This window comes from Paroedura picta, chromosome 6 (assembly GCF_049243985.1).
Source record: "Paroedura picta isolate Pp20150507F chromosome 6, Ppicta_v3.0, whole genome shotgun sequence".
In the NCBI taxonomy this organism is placed as follows: Eukaryota; Metazoa; Chordata; class Lepidosauria; order Squamata; family Gekkonidae; genus Paroedura; species Paroedura picta.
In genome coordinates, this window is record NC_135374.1 from 9,368,526 (window position 1) to 9,392,520 (window position 23,995).

Here is a 23,995-nt window from a genome sequence, read left to right on the forward strand (position 1 = left end):
AGCTCCCCACCCCCTTAGGCAGCCCCTTCCACTGCTGAAGTACTCTGACTGTGATTTCCCCCCCTGATAGCTGGTATCATTCTACATGCAATTTAAACCCATTACTGTGGGTCTTCTCCTCTGCTGCCAATAGGAACCTTTCCCTGCCCTCCTCCAAGTGACAACCTTTCAAATACTTAAGGACAGCAATCTTGTCCCCATTTAACCTCCTCTTCTCCAGGCTGAATATTCCCAAGTCCCTCAGCCTTTCCTCTTAGGGCTTCGTCTCCAGGCTCTGGATCATCCTCGTCGCTCCCCTCTGCACCCTTTCCATTTTGTCCATGTCCTTTCTGAAGTGAGGCCTCCAGAATGGCACACAGGACTCCAGGTGGGGTCTGACCAATAGCAAATCTCCTTCTTTAAATGGTGCCTCGTGTTCAAACTCCCCCCCCCCAAAAAAAGCCCAGGCAGAACTTTGCAATGCCTCCTGATGATATGCATGGAGGAAGGGGCCCCCTTAGCTCTTCAGTTAGCCCCATTTCACGGAGCCAGACCAAAGATAAAAAAGCCTGGGCTCGGGCTGGTACCGAAGAGGCCATCCCTAGTGGCCATCCCAACGGAAGGCTGCCCAATGACCACAGCTGGCACATGGGCATTTGGAAGGAGACGGTCCTTCAAACATTTGATTCAAAGGCCGTGAAGGTCTTTAAGGATTCCTGAACGATTGCTTCTAGCCATCTGCATGGACCGAGGCAGCAGAGGCAGACAAATCATCACAATTGCAGAACGGGGCAGAGAATATTGGTATGCTGCAAGAGGACCTCAAAGAGATGAAATCATCAAAAGAAGCAGAGTTGGTTATAAGACCCCACTTTTCACTGCCCAAAGGAGTTTCAGAGCAGCTTACAATCATCTTCCTCTCCCCAGGACAGACACCTTGTGAAAGTAGGTGAGGCTGAGAGAGCCCTGTTCAGTCAGAACAGCACTATCGTGACTGTGACAAGCCCAAGGTCATCCAGCTGGCTGCATGAGGAGCAGGGAATCAAACCCAGCTTGCTAAATTAGAAGCCGCTGCTCATAAACATTATACCACGCTGGCTTGTAAAGGAGCCTTGCTTTCTCCTGCTGGAGTAAAAAAGAGCAATTGAAGAAAAGTTGGGTTTTACACCCTGCTTTTCACTGCCTGAAGGAGTCTCAAAGCAGCTTACAATCTCTTTCCCTTCCTTTCCCCACACATAATACCTCTTGAGCGGTGAACAAGGAACCCCCTGATTTTGCCCCTCGAGGATGACAGCAATTCTTTCAGCTGTTGCTCTAACCTTGGGGGCCTTCCCAAGCCATCTTCTGCCCTCCCCCATATGTGTGCACGTCCCCTTTGATCCCCAAGTTAAGCAGAGAGTGCATTTCTTGCGCCTTAGTGGCAGTATTAAAGGAGTGTTTTCATTATTCATTATCTAAAAAATGTGGTATGTTCATTCTTTCCCGTTAAAAATGTAATCAGCCACCTAAGTTTAAGGTGTATTATTCCATGCACATTCCCTGCTGATATCTCCTTCCTCAAAAATCTTTCTGCGTAGCCTTTTTGTCTTGAAAGACAAAAACCAGTTTCCAGCTTTTCCTGCTTCTCTTCATATTTCTCTTTCTGTTGTGAACTAGCACACAGCCATTTAAAACCTATATTGCATTGAACCAAGCCCCTCTAAAAAGGTAAAGGTATCCCCTGTGCAAGCACCGAGTCATGTCTGACCCTTGGGGCGCCCTCCAGCGTTTTCATGGCAGACTCAATACGGGGTGGTTTGCCATTCCCTTCCCCAGTCATTACCGTTTACCCCCCAGCAGCAAGCTGGGTACTCATTTGACCGACCTCGGAAGGATGGAAGGCTGAGTCAACCTTGAGCCGGCTGCTGGGATTGAACTCCCAGCCTCATGGGCAGAGCTTTCAGACTGCGTGTCTGCTGCCTTACCACTCTGCACCACAAGAGGCCCTCTATCCTCATGCAAAGGGAAGTGCAAAGCCTTCTCTGGCACCCCTTCTTGTGAAGTTCTAGTTCTGAGCCATGGAACTAGACTAAGGTGACCAGATTTTAACATTGGCAAAGCGGGACACCATTGACCGGGGGGTCTTGAATAAAATTTGGTCTATATGGAGCAACCAAAATTTTCATAGAACGCATAGAACACAAAAATAGTATTGTAAGATATATATTTTTAAATTTCAACATAAGTACAATTTGCCAGGTGCCCCCAGATGTCCCTCCAAAAGTGGGACAATCTGGTTACCTTAAACTAGACTAGCTTGTCTTTAGTTGTGGAGATCCTCATGGAATGAGCCCCTCAACTCAGGCCTTATCCCTGCTCTGGAAGCTACAACTGGTTCAGAACATAGTGGCCAGGGTTCTCACAGGAACACCTTGAACGGTCCACATCTGGCCTGTGCTCCAACAGCTGCACTGGTTACCAGTTGCATCACGCTTAAGGTTTTGGTAATCACCTTTAAGGCCATATGCAGTCTGGGCCCAGTGTACCTCTCTGCCTAAACCCCTTGAAGAGCACTACGCTCAACCAATTCCAACCGGCTAGTGATCCCTGGCTCAAACGAAGCAAGTCTGGCCTCAATCAGGGCCAGGTTGTTCTCTGTCCTGGACCCCGTTTGGTGGAACAAGCTCCCAGAGGAGATCTGGGCCCTGACGTAGCTAGCACACGTCCGCGGGGCCTGCAAAACGGAGCTCTTCCGCCAAGAATTTGGTTGAGTCAGTGAACTGACAACATCTAGTAGTCCCTCCAGAACCCCCTCCAAATCACAGAATCATAGATTGGAAGGGGCCATAGAGGCCATCTAGTCCAACCACCTGCTCAACACAGGATCAGCCCAAAGCATCCCAAAACCTCCAAGAAAAGTGTGTATCCAACCTTTGCTTGAAGACTGCCAGCCAGTGAGGGGGAGCTCACAACTGACCAACTTGTGGGGATATGCTTGAAATGTTAATAGTCAACAGCGAATGATTAAGTGTTCAGTGTTGTTGATGTTGTTATGCGGTTTATATTGATGCAGTTACTGAATTTACGTTGTATTGGATTTCATGTACATGGGTGGGTGGATGGGTGAGAAAGGAAACCAAAAAGTGCCTCGCATAAATTCTGAATGCCTTAACATCCATACATTCCTGTATGTTCCCCTACCTGTGCTTGTGGTCCACATAGTCCCCCTGCTCGACTTGCTTCTGAAACCTTCAGAAGACTCTTTCACTTTGTTCACCAAAATCCGAGTACAGTTCAGGGTGTGCGATCCTACTGCTCTAAGTGACTGCACCGTAACCAAAACCGGGGCAAGGTTGCCATTTGCTTACCTCCCCAGGTCCCTCCTACTTGGGGCGCAGAGGATATCGGGTGCACCGAAGGATGAAAGGTTGGCTGCAAGTCAAGCAGGTCATTTGGCATCTTTGAGGTGCTGCAGAAAGAGGCAAGCGCAACTGTCAGGAAGGATTCCAGCCGCACTGCTGTTCCTTAACACTTACCCAGAGCTTCGCACTGCGAGACTCATGCACAAGGCTTTTCAAATGTCTGTTCTAGCACGCAAAGGAGACAGAATGAGGAATTGGGTACAGACTGTGGCTTCCTGAGACTTCAAGCTTTTATTACAGGTCTTCTCTGCTACCACCAGCAGCCTTTACAGCTGTACGTCTGCTGAAGCTGAAAAAATGGCAGATACTTTCCCAGTTGTTGCTGGACCCATCCAACTACTAACATGGACAGTTTTATTCCTCTAGTGTTTTTGTGAACTACAATTGAACTCAAAAGGACTGATTGGCTGTTCTGGAAAAGAATTATCACATGGCGTTATATGGCTTAATTTGGACACTATGTCACAGTTTACTAATTTGCCATAATTTGCTTTTGCCTGTTATTTCCAAAGTTATGATGGTTCTTCATTTAGTCTGAAGAAGAGTGCTTGCACTCGAAAACTCACACCTTGAATAAATCTTTGTTGGTCTTAAAGGTGCTATTGGATTCTATTTTTGTTGTGCTACTTCAGATCCACACGGCTGCCCACTTGAAACTTTCTGAATGTGTGTCTTCCTTGTGCTTTCCTCCTGGATGCATGGCTTAAGACTCACTTGCCAGGGAGAATACTTCCGGCTTGCATCAAAGCCAAAGAAACGCACAATTAAAAAAAAAAAAAACTTTACAAGGCCGTTGCATCTTTAAGATGCCCTCCGGCTGGGAGCAACCCTTTAGCCAATTAGGAGCGGATCACAAAGACGTACCTGTTTGAAGAGCTAGGTGTGGAAAAAATGTCGATGGCTGGTGTGGTCATGATGCTTCCTGCTGTATGAGACACCGGGGAGGAGGCGGTGGTTAAGGAGGTATGAGGTTTCTTTGCAAGTTCTTTTAGACGCTGTTCCTGTGGGCATGAGACAGAGGAGGCATCAGAAACCCAGAACCGAGGACCACTCATGTGATTGCTGAGGTTAGGTAGAACAAAGTCCTCAGTCGGTAATGTCACTAGAGCAGGGGTAGTCAAACTGCGGCCCTCCAGATGTCCATGGACTACAATTCCCAGGAGCCCTTGCCAGCATTCGCTGGCGAATGCTGGCAAGGGCTCCTGGGAATTGTAGTCCATGGACATCTGGAGGGCCGCAGTTTGACTACCCCTGCACTAGAGACTTCAGCAAATAAAATCTGGGTTGAAAAAAAGGTGCATCTTCAGAATGAACCAGCTGTTTGCCAAAAACATGTAGGCATCATCACTCTGAAGGAGAATCCCTTGAAAGAAGAAGAGAACTTCAGGAAAAGCCAGATCCCCATTCCCTCTTGCATCTGACCAAGGGAGTTTTGAATCTTGGAAGCTTACACTCCCAAAATCTTGTGGATCTCCTAAGGTCATACTGGACTCAAATCGAGCTCTTCTACTGCAGACCACCATGACTACCCTCCAAAATGACCTTTGGCAAAAGTGGTCAGCCCTCTGTAAAATCAGTTAAGTCACAGAATCATAGAGTTGGAAGGGGCCATGCTAGTCCAACCCCTCGCTCAATGCAATATCAGACTAAAGCATCCAGATGCCGCTTAAAAACTGCAGGTGAGGGGGAGCTCACCAATGCTTTAGAAAGTCAATTACACTGCTGAACTTCTCTGGTTGTAAAATTTCCCCCCTGATATTTAGCTGGTACAGTTCTGCACATCAATTAAAGCTATCACTGTCCTATCCTCTGCTGTCTACAGAGAGCACTCCCTGTCCTCCTCCAAATGACAACTTTTCAGATACTTCAAGAGAGTAATCCCCTCTCAACTTCCTCTTCTCCAGGCTGTACATTCCTAACTCCCTCAGGCCTTTTGTCATAGGGCTTGGTTCCCAGGCCCTGGATCATTCTTGTCACTCTCCTCTGAACCCTCTCTACCAGAACTGCCAAAAGCAAATGAGTACCACCCATCCAAGGCCAACAGGGAGCCTTGCTGGTTTGTACATCCATTAACAGAGCACATCCACATAACCCGGGAAACATACCCACCTTTAAGGCTTTTAAGCGTGCCTGCTCTTCTTCTAACGCAGCTTGTTTTTCCCTTTCGTCTACTTTGGTGAGCGACAGGCCAGTGCTTGCAAGGGAAGAGACGGCGTTGGAAAGGGTGGTAGCCCTAGGAAAAGTTGACAGCAGGAAACCTGGCAGTTACGTACGTGACACGGTGATAGGAAAAGACGCTTAACAGGGCTTGGCTTTCTTTTAATTCCTAACCCAGAGGAACACGCAAGCCGCAATACTTCCGGCGCCTTGAGAAAAGGACAATGCAATTGAACCACGTAGCTTAAACCCTAAAGCAGGGGTGGTCAACCTGTGGTCCTCCAGATGTTCATGGACTACAATTCCCAGGAGCCCCTGCCAGCAAATGCTGGCAGGGCCTCCTGGGAATTGTAATCCATGAACATCTGGAGGACCACAGGTTGACTACCCCTGCCCTAAAGGTCATCTCATGTAAAAGGGTTTTCTGATAAAGACTTTTTCAAAGCCGGGGGTTGGTGGGTGGGGATAGTATTACCTCCACGCTGACTCCTGCAAGAAGTAGGGAATCATTTGTGTTACCGGTTGCTTAAAACAGGCTTTTTCAACAGTATTCTTGACGGCCCCGAAAGGGTTTCCCAAATCAAAAGGAGTTAATTTTTAATATATTTTTTACATTTGTTAAACATTTATCAGGTGATATCACCATATATGGCCATGTCAACCCACCCAGCCCGTCCCAAAATGGCCAATGATGGGCTTGGGGGAGTGGGGAGGGGAGAGAACCCGGGTGGGCATGTCCACATGCTTCCCAACGATATTTGGCAAAATCACGCCACTTCTGGGGTTTTTCGAAGCCTAAAGAAAGTTTCAGTTCTTAATAATAAAAAAAGATAGGCTGGCTTAGAAATACAACTGGATATATCCACTGTGGCTACATTTACTTTGACTCTCTGTGTTCAGGGCTGAATTTATTTATGCAAGAGCATGACCCAGCAGATTGGTTTTTAAACTGAGTTACTACAAACAGAGTGCTGCTTCCTGGACTTCAAAGCGATTAAAGGTGTTTAAAGACTGTCAGCGACTTTTCCAGGCTCACCTACAGCCACACAGCCTACTTTTCTTAAAGCTCCTGGATTAATTTGGATTGATAAGACCCAACGCCTGGAGTTATGTTCATTCCACTTGCAGTTTTTTTGACTGTATTGCTCTCCATTTCTTCAGCAGGCAAACGAATAGCAAGATTAGATCCTCCCCAAACACAGAGACCCAGAGGCCTTCACTTGCATTGGTCTGCCAAGCAGCTACGTCCTTCTGGAAACAAGAAGGCGCTCGGCATAGCGGGAAAACTGCAGAGCTAGGAGTTTGTGTTCAAGGGTGCAGAAAGAAACAAGTATTTGTTGAGCAAACAGGGTCAAACGGAAGGAAGCGATGGGACAGCTGGAAGCTCACACCGGTCATCTTAGATTCAGAAAAATTAGCTGGCTGCAGTTGTGTGCTGCTGAACAAGTATCCATACATTACAGCAGGGGTAGTCAAACTGCGGCCCTCCAGATGTCCATGGACTACAATTCCCATGAGCCCCTGGGGCTCATGGGAATTGTAGTCCATGGACATCTGGAGGGCCGCAGTTTGACTACCCCTGCATTACAGCCTTCTGCTTTACACGAACGACTGTCCCATTAACGTTCTCAGACCTGCCAATGATATCTGTCTTTTCCGCACACCCCTGGCAAGTGGTCCTAACAAAGGAAACCTTTGCTTCCCCAGAAATGCAGATATAAGCACAGCCCCCTAAAGGGGGCAGCGAGACACCACCTGTGCCAGCTTCAGAGAGGAATGGGAAGGCGACTGTAAGCCGCTTTGAGCCTCCTTCGGGTAGGGAAAAGCGGCATATAAGAACCAACTCTTCTTCTTCTTCAATGGTCTTGGGGCACAGAAAACAGCTTTCCCCTCCTTCTGAAGTGCTCTCCAGTCCAGAGAACTCAAGAGAAAGGCCGGTCATCATGCCCAGGTCATCCTGCATTTGCTGGCAGGGGCTCACGGGCACTGTAGCCCCCAGACAACTGGAGAGCCACAGTTCGGCCACCTCTGGGCTACATCATTAACAGTAGGGGTTGTGTGGTAGCTCAGTGACAGATCATCTGCCTGGCATGCAGACGGTCCCAGGTCCAATCCCCGACACCTCTGGTTAAAGGATCTGGCATTAGGTAATGGAAAAGACCTCTGTCTGGGACCCTGGGCAGCCATTGCCAATCTGAGTAGATGGAGAAAGGATCTGATTAAGTATAAGCTAGCTTCATGTATACCATACTAGAGAAGAGAAGAAGAGTTGGTTCTTATATGCCGCTTTTCTCTCCCCGAAGGAGTCTCAAAGTGGCTTCCAATCGCCTTCCCATTCCTCTCCCCACAACAGACCCCCTGTGAGGTGGGTGAGGCTGAGAGAGCCCTGATATCCCTGCTCACAACAGCTTTCTCAGTGCTGTGGCGAGCCCAGGGTCACCCAACTGGCTGCATGTGGGGGAGCGCAGAATCGAACCCGGCTCTCCTAACCACTACGCCAAGCTGACTCTCAGAGAATTCTCAGAGGCATCAGAGAATTGCCGTAAGTCACCTACGGCAACAGAGCAACCAAAGAAAGCCTTCCATGATGTTTTCCTTGTTTGCAAGCAATTCCCTGTGCTCCGCTGGCAAAAAGCATTTAACACAGATGTCAAGCGCTGCTGCTCTGTTCAATGCGGCTGCCGGTTAATGTGACAAGCACTACACGGAGCTTGACGCTTCATCAAAAGGCAACGGCACCCTAGTGGGGAAACTGCCGCCTGGAACACGAAGCCAACTCCTCCTTCCCTGACAATCCTACTCCACGCTTCCGCACAGAAGCAAGTAGTAAGCACATTTTCCCCAAGGAGTTCAGTCGTCACAATCAGCTCCCTGCATGGCAGCAGCTGCTGTTACCTCCGTTTTGATCTGAAGTAGCAGGCTGAACATACACTTATTTGCCCCGACTGAATTCCCTTTTAGGCTACGCTGCACCATTGTATGCTTACATGCTTCCCGCAGAACTCCCTGCAAACAAAGAGGAGGGCTTGGCCAACCACATGTTCAGGGTTTTTGTTTTGTTTTTTTAAATGAGAGAGCTTTCACGTAAGCGTTCCTCATTTGCAGCCCAAAATAGTACAATCGGGGGGGGCAGACGACTGTGTTTGCTTAACTTTGCAGGACTCATGTACTGGGTTCCATTAAGATCAAAACAAATTGTATTCCAGGAATCTTCAGATGCATTACGCGAGGTTCGCAGCTGAGGACGAAGATGTACCTGCTTGCAGCGGTGGAATCTTTGATTTTCTTTCCTTCCAAGGAGCCTAAGTGCTGCTCCAAGGCATCCAGAAGACTGCTCGGTGCCTGCAAAGCAAAGAAGGCGGCTTTGGCAATTTAAGGGCCAGGAAATACCCCACGTCCCCAGCACCGGCTCCATAACACGAGAGAGAATTCAAGGCAAGCCGGTGAATGCGGCCAACTCTTAACTGCTCCTAAGTGTATGACGATATTAAGTGTGATTGGCATGCATGCATCTGTTTCCACAGACGAGTAATTCAAGAAGCCCTACGGGAATTAAAAGGGTCCAAGGAAAAAGGCCGCATACGTCATGAGCGGTTCTTCTACATTCCAAGGGATTAACTCGAAAGCCGACCTATAAACATGCTAACACACCACTGAGAGTGGGCCAGTGAAAACCCAGATGAGTGATCTGTGCTCATCTAGGGAAGACAGTAACCCTGACTTGGAAAGTCCAGGCTGGCCTGAGCTCATCAAATCTCGGAGGCTAAGCAGGGTTGGCCCCTGGTTAGTACTAGGATGGGAAGTCTCCCAGGAATGCCAAGGTCATGACACACAGAGGTGGGCAATGAGCAAACCCCTTCTGAACATCTCTTGCCTTGAAAACCCTATAGGAGGAGTGGGCAAACTGTGGCCCTCCAGATGTCCATGGACTACAATTCCCATGAGCCCCTGCAAGCAGGGGCTCATGGGAATTGTAGTCCATGGACATCTGGAGGGCCACAGTTTACCCACCTCTGCCCTATAGGGTCGCTGAAAGATGGCTGTGAATTGACAGGGACTGTGGCTGGGAATTGACTCACGCACACACACAGAGAGAGAGAGAGAGAGAGAGAGAGAGAGTGAGAGAGAGCACTTGCTAGAAGCCAATGGTGTGCAAATGACATGATTGGAAGCTTTGAAGGAGAAGCCTTTCTCAAACTGTTGTCACCAATTATCATTAACTGTGAAACAGCTGCAAATAACTGGGACTGAATGCTTGGGAATGGCCGAGTTAGGGCACCCTGGTCCCACTTAAAACACATTAAGGGGCAAACAGAAAAATGTTTTCTCCCTCCCTCAAAATGCAAGAACCCGAGGGCATCCAATGAGCTGATGGGCAGTAGGGTCAGGACGGACAAAAGGAAATACTACTTTACACAGAGAGTGATTCAAATGTGGACGTTGCTGCCAGAGGATGTAGTGATGGCCCCAGGAATAAGCAGCTTTAAAAGGGGATTAGGGAGATGCCTAGAAAGTAAAGTCCGTCAATGGCTCCTAGCCATGGTGATGGAGAGGAACCTCCACGTTCAGGAGCACTAAGCCTCTGAATCCCAGAGCCAGGAGGCAACATCAGGGGAAGGCCTCAATGTCAATAGCTGGCCACTGTGTGAGACAGGATGCTGGATTAGACGGAACACTGGTCTGATCCAGCAGGGCTCTTCCGATGTTCTTATGATGGTCTCGGCCTCTATGCCCTGCTATTGGCTGTCCAAAGGAATTCATTGGCCACTCCACAAGACAAGGATGGACTAGATAGAGCAGTGGTCCGATCCAGCAGGGCTCTTGTTATGTTCTTAACAAAAACGCCTTCTGATGGCAAGAGCTGGAAAACACAGGCATGTATGACAGATGCCCGAAATTACCCACCTGAGAAAGATCTGGGATGTCTCCTCTGTCTATGCCCACTTGCTGCAACAACAAACAGATTTTAGTAAGACACCAGCTAAAAACATAAGTGCACAGAAGGCAATATTAATTAGGTTTGCATAGTGACGTTTCATATAATGCAGGCCCTGTACTAAACTATTACCATAAAGAAATCTGCTAAGAGGAAGCCATTATTTCCATGAAATGAATGGTGCAGGCTTGCAGAGAACACCAAGCAACAGCCTGGGAAGTCATAGAATCCTAGAGTTCGAACGGGCCAGACCCCATGCTCAATACCGGATCAGCCTTAAGCATCCAGGATAAGCATCTGTCCAGCCGCTGCTTGAAGAGCGCCAGTGAGGGGGAGCTCCCCACCTCCTTAGGCAGCCCATTCCACTCCTGAACTAGACTCACAGAATCCTAGAGTGGGAAGGGGCCATGCGGGCCATTTAGTCCCACCCTCTGTTCAGTGCAGGATCAGCCTCAAGCATCCAGGAGAAGGATCTGACCAGCCGCTGCTTGAAGATCGCCAGTGAGGGGGAGCTCCCCTCCTCCTTAGGCAGCCCATTCCACTCCTGAACTAGACTCACAGAATCCTAGAGTGGGAAGGGGCCATGCAGGCCATTTAGTCCCACCCTCTGTTCAGTGCAGGATCAGCCTCAAGCATCCAGGAGAAGGATCTGTCCAACCGCTGCTTGAAGACCACCAGTGAGGGGGAGCTCCCCACCTCCTTAGGCAGCCCATTCCACTCCTGAACTAGACTCACAGAATCCTAGAGTGGGAAGGGGCCATGCAGGCCATTTAGTCCCACCCTCTGTTCAGTGCAGGATCAGCCTCAAGCATCCAGGAGAAGGATCTGTCCAGCCACTGCTTGAAGAGCGCCAGTGAGGGGGAGCTCCCCACCTCCTGAGGCAGCCCATTCCACTCCTGAACTAGACTCACAGAATCCTAGAGTGGGAAGGGGCCATCCAGGCCATTTAGTCCCACCCTCTGTTCAGTGCAGGATCAGCCTCAAGCATCCAGGAGAAGGATCTGTCCAGCCGCTGCTTGAAGACCACCAGTGAGGGGGAGCTCCCCACCTCCTTAGGCAGCCCCTTCCACGGCTGAACTAGACTCCTAGAATCCTAGAGTAGGAAGGGGCCAGACAGGCCATTTAGCCCCACCCTCTGTTCAGTGCAGGATCAGCCTCAAGCATCCAGGAGAAGGATCTGTCCAGCCACTGCTTGAAGAGCGCCAGTGAGGGGGAGCTCCCCACCTCCTGAGGCAGCCCCTTCCACGGCTGAACTAGACTCCTAGAATCCTAGAGTGGGAAGGGGCCATGCAGGCCATTTAGTCCCACCCTCTGTTCAGTGCAGGATCAGCCTCAAGCATCCAGGAGAAGGATCTGTCCAGCCACTGCTTGAAGAGCGCCAGTGAGGGGGAGCTCCCCACCTCCTGAGGCAGCCCATTCCACTCCTGAACTAGACTCACAGAATCCTAGAGTGGGAAGGGGCCATCCAGGCCATTTAGTCCCACCCTCTGTTCAGTGCAGGATCAGCCTCAAGCATCCAGGAGAAGGATCTGTCCAGCCGCTGCTTGAAGACCACCAGTGAGGGGGAGCTCACTACCTCCTGAGGCAGCCCATTTCACTGCTGAGCTAGACTCAATGAATCCTAGACTGGGAAGGGGCTATCTAGTCCAATGCCCTGCTCAATGCACGATCAGCTGAAAGTTGTTTCCTTTGTTTATTCTGCCCGTCAGCTCCATGGTCCTTCACTTTTAAGGTCAGGTTCTGAGTAAGTATGAACTACCTCAAAGACAAGAGGCCACTACTAGTTGCAGCAATAGTTGCTAGCTCTGATCAGGCTAGGTTCCTTGATGGGCAGCTGTCCACCTGAATCCCTGGTAAAAGGCCAGAACAGAGCTACATTAATAAAGCAGGTTCCCTGGTGAATCCCAGGAGGAAGACTGCATATTTGGAACTAGGGACATCAATGCTCTTGTTGTTCAAGAGCCTACAAGAAACTTAAGAGGGTGGGAGGCAGGGAGGGGCAGAGGACTGTCACTGATCTCCCCCAGGATTGGATTGTTGCTGGAAGGAACAGATTATGGGCAGGGGGAACTTCTCTTCTGGACTATTCCTCTCTTACTCACAAACTCCCAGGATGCAGCAAGGCTGCCTTGCTCTGAAGTCACTATGGGGCTTGACAGGAAGGGACAAGACACATTGGGGGACAAGGAAAGGAAGCCAAAGGGCAGGCTTTTGATATTCTCTCCCCAGCTACAGAAACACCAAGGTTGCCTTCTTATCATCTCACCCCTTCCCCCCGGCAGGGGAGAGAGTGTCAAAAGACCCAAGTGTAATACACGTTCAACACCAGTCTCTTGGCTGAGAAGCATGAGGGCACACACACAAGGATGCATGCACCAAGTGAGGGATCAAGGAGGGGAAAAAAAAAGAGCTTGAGGATTTATAGACGCCTTTCCTTCCCTCCCATTTCTGCACCTTCAGCCTCCAGAAACCAAAGTGTTGGAAAAACAGTTGGGAAGCACTGACATGTTACCAGTTAACAGCATTCTACCAGATAATAAGGGTCAAGAGACTGGGAATGGAAGCATTAAGTAGGATGACATAATGCATTTTTAAAGATGGCTGTGGGCAAACGCTCTGTGAGAGCAATCACAGTCCCAATTAGGGCAGGAAGGGAAGATTTCAAAGCACGGAACTGTGGCACAGTTTTGCAGGCGCACAGCACAGCGCGCAGTTTGACTCAGTACTTAGGTGTGCACTGATACAGCAGAATGTAGAGGCTGCCAAGGAGACGTTTACATGATGTACTTCCCGGCCTATCATTTCAATGAAGCCTTATCGTTTGCACCCAGCCGCCTTCTAAGGAAGGAAGGAAAAACTGTATGTATAACCTGCCCTTCCCCGAAGGCTCGGGGTGGATAACCTGCCACAATAAACAATAACACCAACACAACATAATCCAATGATACTCATTAATATTAAAATCCTAAATTAATGTATCTCCCAGATGAAAAACAAGATCATTCCAGAAAACCCTCCTTCATAATCCAATGATACTCATTAATATTAAAATCCTAAATTAATGTATCTCCCAGATGAAAAACAAGATCATTCCAGAAAACCCTCCTTCTCTCTGAAATCAGAGTCCAGCAGCACCTGTAAGACCAACAAAGATTTATTCAAGGCGTGAGCTTTCGAGTGCAAGCACTCTTCGTCAGTCTGACGAAGAGTGCTTGCCCTCGTAAGCTCACGCCTTGAATAAATCTTTGTTGGTCTTCAAGGTGCTACTGGACTCTGATTTTATTGTGCTACTTCAGACCAACACAGCTACTCCTTTGAATCTCTCCTTATCTCTGGTGAGAGCGGGTGATAAACATGAGTCTGGCACTAATTCAACTGATATTTTAGAAGAAGAGGCTGAGAGAGCCCTGATATTACTGAAGAAGAAGAAGAGTTGGTTCTTATATGCCTCTTTTCTCTACCCGAAGGGGGCTCAAAGCAGCTAACAGTCTCCTTCCCTTTCCTCTCCCCACAACAGACACCCTGTGAGGTGGGTGAGGCTGAGAGAGTCCTGATATTACTGAAGAAGAGTTGGTTCTTATATGCTGCCTTTCTCTACCCAAAGGAGTCTCAAAGCGGCTTACAGTCGCCTTCCCTTTCCTCTCCCCACAACAGACACCTTGTGGGGTGGGTGAGGCTGAGAGAGCCCTAATATCACTGCTCGGTCAGAACAGTTTTATCAGTGCCGTGGTGAGCCCAAGGTCACCCAGCTGGCTGCATGTGGGGGAGCGCAGAATCGAACCTGGCATGCCAGATTAGAAGTCCGCACTCCTAACCACTACACCAAACTGGCCCGGAGGCCAGAATATCGGTGTGATTCCCAGCCTCAACCGTTCCCACAGCCTGTCTCCATGCTGATAACCATAAATCCAAAGCTCAGCAGCTCAAGAAATGTCAGAATCATGGTCATCGTTCTCCAATTTAAGGCCAATCCGGCCACCTACACTCATCCCCGAGGGATGACTACCCTCAGCAGGTTCGTCCATTTTTAAATTTTTATTTTTTTTACCTCTGCGACTTTGAGGAATTCCGAAATCCTTGTCATTCGAGTCAGGAACTTCTTATATATGTCGAGGCCTTCTTTGCACTGGTTCTTTTTCATGTCAAAGTATTTTTCTGCAAAACAAGAGAATCGGGGGTCGGTGGGTCAACATCCTTTCCTGTTTACGGCACATGGCGGTCAAGGTAGTCGGGAGCCTGGGAGTTTGAGGATGTTTGCCGGGAAGCGAGCAGATAACCCTTGCAAGCTGCGCTGAGTGCTCGGGCCTCAATATGTTCTCACGTCAGCTGTGCCGATTAAGCGCAAATGACAGGTGCAGATTAAGGAATACTGATGACAGAGTTGAAAGATGAAATTAATTAAACGTAGAGTTCCTTCAAGGGCAGGATGAAGTCCTGTTTTAGCAGAAGCCGCATTTAAGTTTTATCGTGATGACCAGCGATCATCGACCCACGGAGAACAGGAACCACAGAGGGGTCATGAACGCTTGCTGAGTCGCCTTTCCTGCTGTTTTCCTTAGAAGACCCTTTCCCCTGACTCGGCAAAAAAGGTGGTTCCCGTTCTCTGGGCTTTCCGCAAACGGTGCAAAATTGGATTAAGCAAGAGGGTTCTTCTATGCGGACAGCCGGGTTGCTCTGGACACGACAATTCACCAAGCTGCTCAGATAAAGGATTAGGGAATGAGGTCTCTAATATGGTATGCTGGAAAAAAAGTTCTGCATGATTTAATGCAGGGGTAGTCAAACTGTGGCCCTCCAGATGTCCATGGACCACAATTCCCAGAAGCCCCTGCCAGCGAATGCTGGCAGGGGCTTCTGGGAATTGTAGTCCATGGACATCTGGAGGGCCGCAGTTTGACTACCCTTGATTTAATGTGTCGATACTTATGATTTGCTTCAGGCATGTTTTTACATTCCCACTGCTTCTACAACCCTAGAATAGAATCATAGAGTGGGAAGGGGCCTCCAGGGTCATCTAGTCCAATCTTCTGCACATTGCAGGAAATTCACAACTACCTGTCCACCCAGAGTGTCCCCAATTCCATGCCCAGATGATCACCCCCCCAACCCCCCCCCCCCAAATCCCTGGCCAGTCTGGCCTGGAAGAAATTCACTTCCCAGTCCTAAAGTCACGATCGGCATTTCCCTGGGCATGCAAGAAAGGGCCACAAGAGTCAAGCACAAATACCTTCTGCCCACCCACTCACTACCTGCCTAAATTCTCAGGATCCCTATTGTACTATCAATTGAATATCCCATCCTTTGGACAGCAAGGGTTTGGCGTGTGTAACCCACCTTGAGTTCCAATGAGAAAGGCGGACGGTAAATAAATAACGTAAATTAAAAAATGCATTTTATGTGGGGATTGCCCTGACGCATCAAAACTTGTGGAGCAAAGTCTGTACTGTGTTTAAATGCATAAAACCTTATCTCTATCCTCATTCTGAAGAAGTCACTTCTAGTGCGAGCTGCCCAGGGGAGTCTAACCTGCTTGATTTAGATAGATTGCTGTCTGATTGCTGCTCCTAGAAGTGGCAGGGAAGGGTGCCCATCTTTTTGCAGACTAGCTTAATTGCAGGTAACACGTTGCCGGTTCTGGGTTGGGAAATACCTGGATATTTGGGAGGCGGAGTTTGGGGAGAGGAGACACCATGACGGAACATAATGCCACAGATTTCATCCTCCAAAGCAGGGGACCTGATCTGTATATTTTCGGTAGCTCTCCAGGAGCAACCTGGATGTCAACAACTCACTGGCAGTCTTCAAGCAAAGGTTGGATACACACTTTTCTTAGATGCTTTAGGATGCTTTGGGCTGATCCTGCGTTGAGCAGGGGGTTGGACTAGATGGCCTGTGTGGCCCCTTCCAACTCTATGATTCTATGAACTCTACATGTGAGTAACATGCCAAAATTTAGCAGGTTAACCTTATCTCTGTCAATGAAACCATTTAGCAGGTATGTTTCTGTCGAGACTAAGAATGGGGCCAACCTTATACTTGCAATACCAGGGGAGTGGGGGAACCCAACGTACCCCCAGTGACAAGTAATGCCTTGCCTACGCTACACTCCAGGTTTGGAAAGCTCTTCAGGATCCAAAAGGGAGACTCAGACCCACAGTCTTAAATCACTCTGTGACCACATCCCTAAAGGCAATAAAGTTAACAGTGAAGTTTGGGCATACTTAGTGAGAAAATAGGCACCTTCCCTAAATAAAACGCAGAGAAGATTGCCAGCTTTGCAGTTTGGTTACACGGCAGCTGGGCAGGGAGAAGATTATAGCTCAAGGAACAAAGTCCTCTCTCCCCCCCCCGTATCAAAACACTGGGCCAACTTTGTACTCAGGCCAACTGCCTATTTCCGTCAATACGCGAAGAGAAGTAAAAGATTAAAAAGGAGTCGTTAAAGTTGTCTTGCAGGAAGTCCGAGAACGAAGATTACCGCCTCGCTGACTAAGGAGGAAGAGACCTGACAGAGGAAATATTTACCCAGCAGGTTAATAATCCCTTCATTATATGCTGCGAAGAGTCTAATGGCATCTTTGAAGAGAAGCATGAAGGCAGCATTAATTACGCCGTTTGTAAGTTCGTTGCTGTTGACCTGGTGAGGACATAAAAAGAAGTTCGTAAAACTGGAAAAACAGCTGTTCATTCCCCCCCCCTTCAAGAACTCTGCGCAAAGATACACAAGCACACGCCCAGACGTGGTTGAACACAAGCGGGCGACAAGGTTGTGACGGCACAGCCGACATAACTGAACAATCCCTTTGCTGTTGAGCGGCCAAATTAAATACAGATCCTTAAAGAAGCCATGAGGGAGCAAATCAAGCCTGAACTCTCCCTAGAAGCTCAAATGACTAATCTAAAGCTGCCAAACTTTGATCACGTTATGAGAAGACAAAAGCCGCTGGAAAAGACAAGAACGTTGGGCAAAGCTGAAGGCAGCGGGAAAAGGGGAAGACTCAATATGAGAATCATTGACTCACAGCCTTAAGCTTAGAAAGTCTTTTACGGCCTACATTCCCAGACTATGCCGACGGCTTACTTGGAAGGTAGAAATGCACAGGGACCGGTTGAAACAAGGACCTGCATTTGTGGAGAACCAGCTGCAGAAGATGTAATTCATTACGGACTCCACTGCCCCCTTTATTCAGAGCTGAGATTCACATTTCCGGGAAAGCTGCTCATTCCATATAAAGGGCACACAGAGCCTGAGATAATATGCTTGCTACTGTCAGATTCGGACTCTTGTATAACGGCACAGCGTAGCTTTATTCGCCTTAGCGGCAATGGAAATTAGGAACAGATCTAATTTGATTTGGTTGGGCTATCGATTCGAACGATTTCATATTGTATCCTGAACCTGTAAAGTCTGCCTCATTGTTGAGACGGTCGATTGCTTGTTTGTATGCTTGCAATGGCCTTTGGCTACACGCAATAAATTTAACTGACTCACCGACACTGACTCTATAAGGGAAGTCTCGGCCCTCCATTTGAAAGGCAAAAGTCTGTTAACGATGGGGCACTTTGAAGGACTTCATAGGGCCACCCATAACTTGATGACACTTCTCTCTCTCTCACACACACACACAGAAAAACTATACACTATACATACAACATGCTGGGACGTGCAAAACCAGAGATCTCTTAAATGCTCTGTCTCCGTACTAGTGCTAGATAACTTACTACTGGGCAAGTAATCTTGAGCAGAGGCAACTGAGAGACTCAGGAACGAAGCCAAGTTGAAAGACCAGTCTTTTAATCTAGAACAGGGGTAGTCAAACCGCGGTCCTCCAGATGTCCATGGACTACAATTCCCAGGAGCCCCCTGCCAGCATTCACTGGCAGTGGCTCACGGGAATTGTAGTCCATGGACATCTGGTTTGACTACCCCTGGTTTAGAAAGACAGCTCTCTGCAGCTTTGTTTAGCTACTGTAATGAATCACTTACATTGAAATCAAGAAGCGCATCCATTTGGTTTTGTATGATCGGTACAGTTTTTAGGAGTTTCTCTGTATTCATCGTCCTCATCACTCCATCAGCCCTAATGCGGAGAAATGGGAAAAACGGAAAATCAGGAAAGATGTGAAGGCCCTGCTAAGCTCTGCAAATTCACCGCTGTCATATGGAATATCGCCATAGAGCAGGGCTGGTCAAACTGTGGCTCTCCAGTTGTCCATGGACTACAATTCCCATGAACCTCTACCGGCACCATGCTGGCAGAAGCTCAAGAGAACTGTAGTCCACGGACATCTGGAGAGCCACAGTTTGGCCACCCCTGCCAGGGCCCTCCTTTTACCTGTGTCCATGTATGGACAGCATAGCCTGTAGGATCGTGGCAGGCCCTGCAAAATGGGGAGTCTTGTATTCCAGAAGTTTGTCTAATCCCCCCTCTAAAGGCTTTTAACGCAATACCAAAATGTGGACTCTGATTCCTACTGAAAGCAGTGCCTATTGAAATGGCTCAGCACAAATTTGAGTATTTGGCCACAGAGCCGGGACATCTTTAGGTCGCAGGAAAGAGCAAGAATCCCGTAACACCTATAAGGAAATGTGTGGCAGGGTATGGGCTTCCATGAGTCCTGATCGCAGAACTGAGCAATGACTCACGTAAGCTCCTCCCCTGCCACAAATCCGGTTAGTCTTTAAGGTGCTGCTGGACTCTGGCTGTTTTCTGCTGCTACCGACGGACTCACGTGGCAACCCATCCTGATCTATCTTTAGGTCGTTTGCGTTTTCCACAGAAGGCTGCCATTCCAGAACCACTGCCAAAAGCTGAAAGTCAGACTGCAGACTGGTTTCTATCTAGGAAACAACTCTAAATAGAACACATATTAAGCTCTTTTCAACTCCAGAGCAACGTTTGCTGATCCCGACTTTTCCACAGCCTGTCCCCAGCTGCTTTAAAACCCATTATCTAAACCCAAAACACTGAGAAGTGGTGGGATTTCTGTGGTTGCCGGTTATGATTTTCATGAAGTTCAGCTGTTGCTACTTTCTTCTTTTTTGGGAAGGGGGGGGGGGTTGCACAGAACATTAAAGTCAGATTTATAAACTTCTCCCAGGACAAGATGTAGTGCTGCATCTAAAGAAAATCACAGGGGGATTATTTCACCGCAGGAGATACATACCGGTAGCGAGCCTAAATTTGTTATTTTATATCCTGCCTTGACGGATAACAAGGCCCTCTAGATAGCTTATAATGTGCCTTCTAATGAAGAAAGGCTTTTAAACATCCCTCAAAGCATTTCTTAAAGTACGTTCCTATAAAGCAAGTAGTACTGGGTTCTTGCTTCAATTAGACTACCCACGGGGAGCTGCTAGACTTCCACCATACTGCATGACTGTACTAGAGACCTCGTTCGCCATTTCATCCCTACGAAGAAGGAGAAGGAGAAGAAGAAGAAGAGTTGGTTCTTATATGCCGTTTTTCCCTACCCGAAGGAGACTCAAAGCGGCTTCCATTCACCTTTCCTTCCTCTCCCCACGACAGACACCCTGTGAGGGAGGTGCGACTGAAAGAGCCCTGATATTACTGAAGGAGAAGAGTTGGTTCTTATATGCTGCTTTTCTCTACCCAAGGGAGGCTCAAAGCAGCTTACAGTTGCCTTCCCTTTCCTGTCCCCACAACAGGCACCCTGTGAGGGAGATGAGGCTGAGAGAGCCCTGATATTACTGAAGAAGAAGAAGAGTTGGTTCTTATATGCCGCTTTTCTCTACCCAAAGGAGTCTCAAAGCGGCTTACTGTCACCTTCCCTTTCCGCTCCCCACAACAGACACCCTGTGGGGTGGGTGAGGCTGCGAGAGCGCTGATATTTCTGCTCGGTCAGAACAGTTTTATCAGTGCCGTGGCAAGGCCAAGGTCACTCAGCTGGCTGCATGTGGAGGAGTGCAGAATCGAACCCGGCATGCCAGATGTCCGCACTCCTAACCACTACACCAAACAGGGCATCTACCTGCTGCAGGTTCTACCTATGTTGGCTAGATAGCATTCCTTTCTTCTCCAAAATTGAGTTTGAGGACAGTGGAATCGTGGGCCACAGACGGTGTCATTGGCACCACTTCACAAAGCTAACCTACAAGGCAACTTGCTTTCCGAAAAGGAAGCTTGTGTGTACACAATGGCACAAAGCAACTGAAGAGCAAGTCAACTGACCACAAAGTTGAACTCAGATGCCTTGGGAATTAAGTACTTCCTGCTGGTCAAAACAAACAAATATATATATATTACAAAGCCACACTAAAATTCAAAGCAAGTTATTGGAACGACGCATACGGTCAGCAGGCTAGATTTCAATACAGCTCTTACCCTCGTTTTACTTTTGTGAAGTCAAACGCTACTTGTCTATAAGAAACTGCTTTTTCATTCAGATACCTGCTGTACCTCCTGATAAAGGTTGACATATCATACCCTAGAGGGAAAACGCATGAAAAAAGACTGTTAACTCACTTTGTGCACGACAGATAATAAGCAAACATTAAAAGCTGGACTGTGAGCAAGAAGAAAGTTCTACGCTTTACTTCTTGAGAGTCAGTTGCAAGGCAATTAAAAGCACTGAAGATGTCTATAAGAAGAGTCTTAAGAACTGCTTTGGAAACTGGGCCCAGCCCTTCCTGCTCCCTCGTGCCCAAATTAGAACAGGCACACCTCTCCCCACCTGCTTCCTGCTACCAACCCAGCACGGTTGGAAACTCAAAGGGACAAGTCTTTGTGGACTGTTTTCATTAGCTTAAGCACACCTTACAACAAAGTCTAGTGTTCATAAGGAGAGGCTGCATCCTTTAGAGAGGGGAAGGGTGGAACTTAGCCCTTCAAGTGTAGTCTATTCTAGAAGACCCACGTGGTTCGGAGAGTTATAAAAGCAAGTGGAAACATTTCCCAACAGAAGGAAACCCAACTTAGTTCAGTTGGGAAACCAACTTAGTTCTGACATTGTAACGCCACGACGGAAAGACGTTCCGGGATGGTACGGTTGTCGAAGACAAAGCAAAGCGATTTACCTTGCAATCCACTTTTGTCCAAGAAATTGCTCAAGTTAAACAGCGTGTTTCGGGAAGCCAGATACTGGATGAAACGCTGAAAGGAACAAGATTCGGTTATTTAGCTAGAGCTGCACACATGCTCGAGTATGTTTTGTTTGTCAGCATGACTAAAGAGGAAAACAAACTAGGCTAGGAATAGGGATGGGCATGAACCAGTAAATTCCAGTTTGATTTGGGGTGTTCCCAAACAGAACCCCTGAACCAAAGCCTCAAAATACACCACTGGAATAACCATCAGCCATTTCACTGATCAGTTTCGCTTCCTCCCTCTTGGAAGCAGGAGGAAGCAAAATCCATGGCCTAACAGTGGCAAACCATTCCAGCCATCAGTTTCACTTCCCGTTTGGAAGGGTGAGAGAACAAAACGGACAGTTTAAATGGCTCGCGGCCATTTAAACCTAACAGCTGATGAGCAGACGGCTCTGCTCCACTGCTAGGTTTAAACGGCCCAAACCTCCAAACAAAAGGTCCGGGAAACATTCAGGGAGATACCTGAACAGGCCAAATTCATGATGAATATTTTAATGTGTTTGTCATGTTGTGTGCTGCCCTGACCTGATATCTGGGAGGGGTGGTTATATAAATCTATATAAATAAAAATCATTTTAAATCGCTCTGTTTTAAGTTGTGTTATGCTCTAGCTGGGTTAAACTTTTTTACTTAAAAAGGGTTTCACTTAATGACTTACGATGCCTCATGTTGTTATTATGCTTTATTTTGTCAGCCACTTCAGGCATATTTACCTAGAGAGGCAGCACAAACATTTTCCAAATAAACAAGTGGACTTAAAATATAAAAAGAGAAACACGTGCCACAGGAAGAAGGCAGGCAGGAACAGACAGGGAAGGGAGATCAGTGTGACAGAATTTATGTAACAAATGACCATATGAAGCTGCCTTGTACTGAATCATACGCTCAGTACGGCCGACTCTGAGTGACACCAAGCACTGAAAGGTCTCAACAAAGGTCACGAAGGGCATGAGGACTTGAGAGAAGCCATGTTGGATCAGGCCAACAAAAACGGGAGGAAAGTGGCTCTAAGCTGGGGTTCATCTGCTGCATGTTTGGTAGCTCAACCCCCAGTTCTTTTTCAAAAGCATAGATGGGCACAAGTTGTGGTTTGACAGGATGTTGTAACTGAAGTAGAACAGCCTCCTTGAATATATGCAGAACCTTCTGACTTACCCTAGAAAAAGAAGAGTTGGTTCTTATATGCCGCTTTTCTCTACCCGAAGGAGTCTCAAAGCGGCTTCCATCCGCCTTCCCTTTCCTCTCCCCACAACAGACACCCTGTGAGGTGGGTGAGGCTGAGAGAGCCCTGATATTCCTGCTCGGCCAGAACAGCTTTATCAGTGCTGTGGTGAGCCCAAGGTAACCCAGCTGGCTGCATGTGAGGGAGGGCGGAATCAAACCCTGTTCTGGCCGAGCAAACCCTCTTGCCAGATTAAAAATCCGCACTCCTAACCGGTATACCAAGCTGGCTCCCTAGGAATTAGCATGCCACAATAATTAATCCAGAGTTCCCTTTGCAGGCATCTCTCTGCCCACTTAGTGCCTCACCTCGCAGTGCTCCTGGGATGGCAGGTAAACACAAATGACCAGCATGTTTCTCGTGCGTGTGTCAGATTCCCTCACTAGGCCTAAGGAAGGACTCCTTTTCAGAAGGTTAAAATAGTCTTAAAGGCTCAACTGATCTGTCACAAGTAAACTCTCCAAGAGCAGTTAGCATATTGGAGCGGAGGTAACAGCACAAAAACCTATGCTTTGGCCTTTTCACTGCAATTGTGACGGTGGCCTTAAGAACAGTATATTCTGTAACACACACCGTTTTCTCAATGCTACCTAGGTTAGTAAATCGTACTTTGAACATGAATCTTGGACAATAGCGAGCTAGTTTGCAAAAAGCCTCACCAGAGGTGGACAGGAAGTCTGGGGGGGGGGGGAACCCCAGATGTTTAGGACACTTTGAATGCCTTTTCAGATAAAGACTGGATCGATTCATCTGCCAACTCAAAACAATGAATAGGATTATACGCATTAAAGGCTAGCCACTTTAGATGCTTAGCCAAAACAGTCAACAATTTAAGCATGTGGGCAGCGACACTTTGGGTGACTCACATCGGGCCCATTCATCCCTCAGCCTTGGGCAGCCACAACTTCCTTTTGCCACATTGATCAAACCCCCAAAGCGAAAGAAAGGAGAGGGGAGAAAGGGAAGATGAAGGGAATCAAGGGCGTTTCTGTCCTGGCTGGGCACGAGACAAGGAGCGGCTCTTAGAAGCAGATCCTGGGAGGTAAAGCAGCAGGAGATGAGAAGAAGAAGAAGAAGAAGAGTTGGTTCTTATATGCCACTTTCCTCTACCCGAAGGAGTCTCAAAGCAGCTTACAGTCGCCTTCCCTTTCCTCTCCCGACAACAGACACCCTGTGAGGTGGGTGAGGCT

General features: G+C 48.0%; 1 protein-coding gene across 9 annotated transcripts in view; it reads right to left on the reverse strand.

The window, feature by feature from the left end:
- The window catches only part of PICALM (phosphatidylinositol binding clathrin assembly protein), a 94,665-nt gene that overhangs the window by 30,404 nt on the left and 40,266 nt on the right, over positions 1-23,995 (reverse strand). For all 9 annotated transcript variants that reach the window (XR_013231699.1, XM_077341389.1, XM_077341391.1 and 6 more), the window contains exons 3-12: positions 21,512-21,587; positions 20,820-20,922; positions 18,461-18,554; positions 16,999-17,110; positions 14,522-14,628; positions 10,443-10,484; positions 8,794-8,879; positions 5,490-5,613; positions 4,245-4,381; positions 3,327-3,427 (exon numbers count right to left, since the gene is read on the reverse strand). Coding sequence is in view for 8 of the 9 variants with exons in the window: in XM_077341389.1 (XP_077197504.1) it covers positions 3,327-3,427; positions 4,245-4,381; positions 5,490-5,613; positions 8,794-8,879; positions 10,443-10,484; positions 14,522-14,628; positions 16,999-17,110; positions 18,461-18,554; positions 20,820-20,922; positions 21,512-21,587 (982 nt within the window). In the remaining variant the exon portion in view is untranslated. The remainder of the gene's footprint in view (positions 1-3,326; positions 3,428-4,244; positions 4,382-5,489; positions 5,614-8,793; positions 8,880-10,442; positions 10,485-14,521; positions 14,629-16,998; positions 17,111-18,460; positions 18,555-20,819; positions 20,923-21,511; positions 21,588-23,995) is intronic.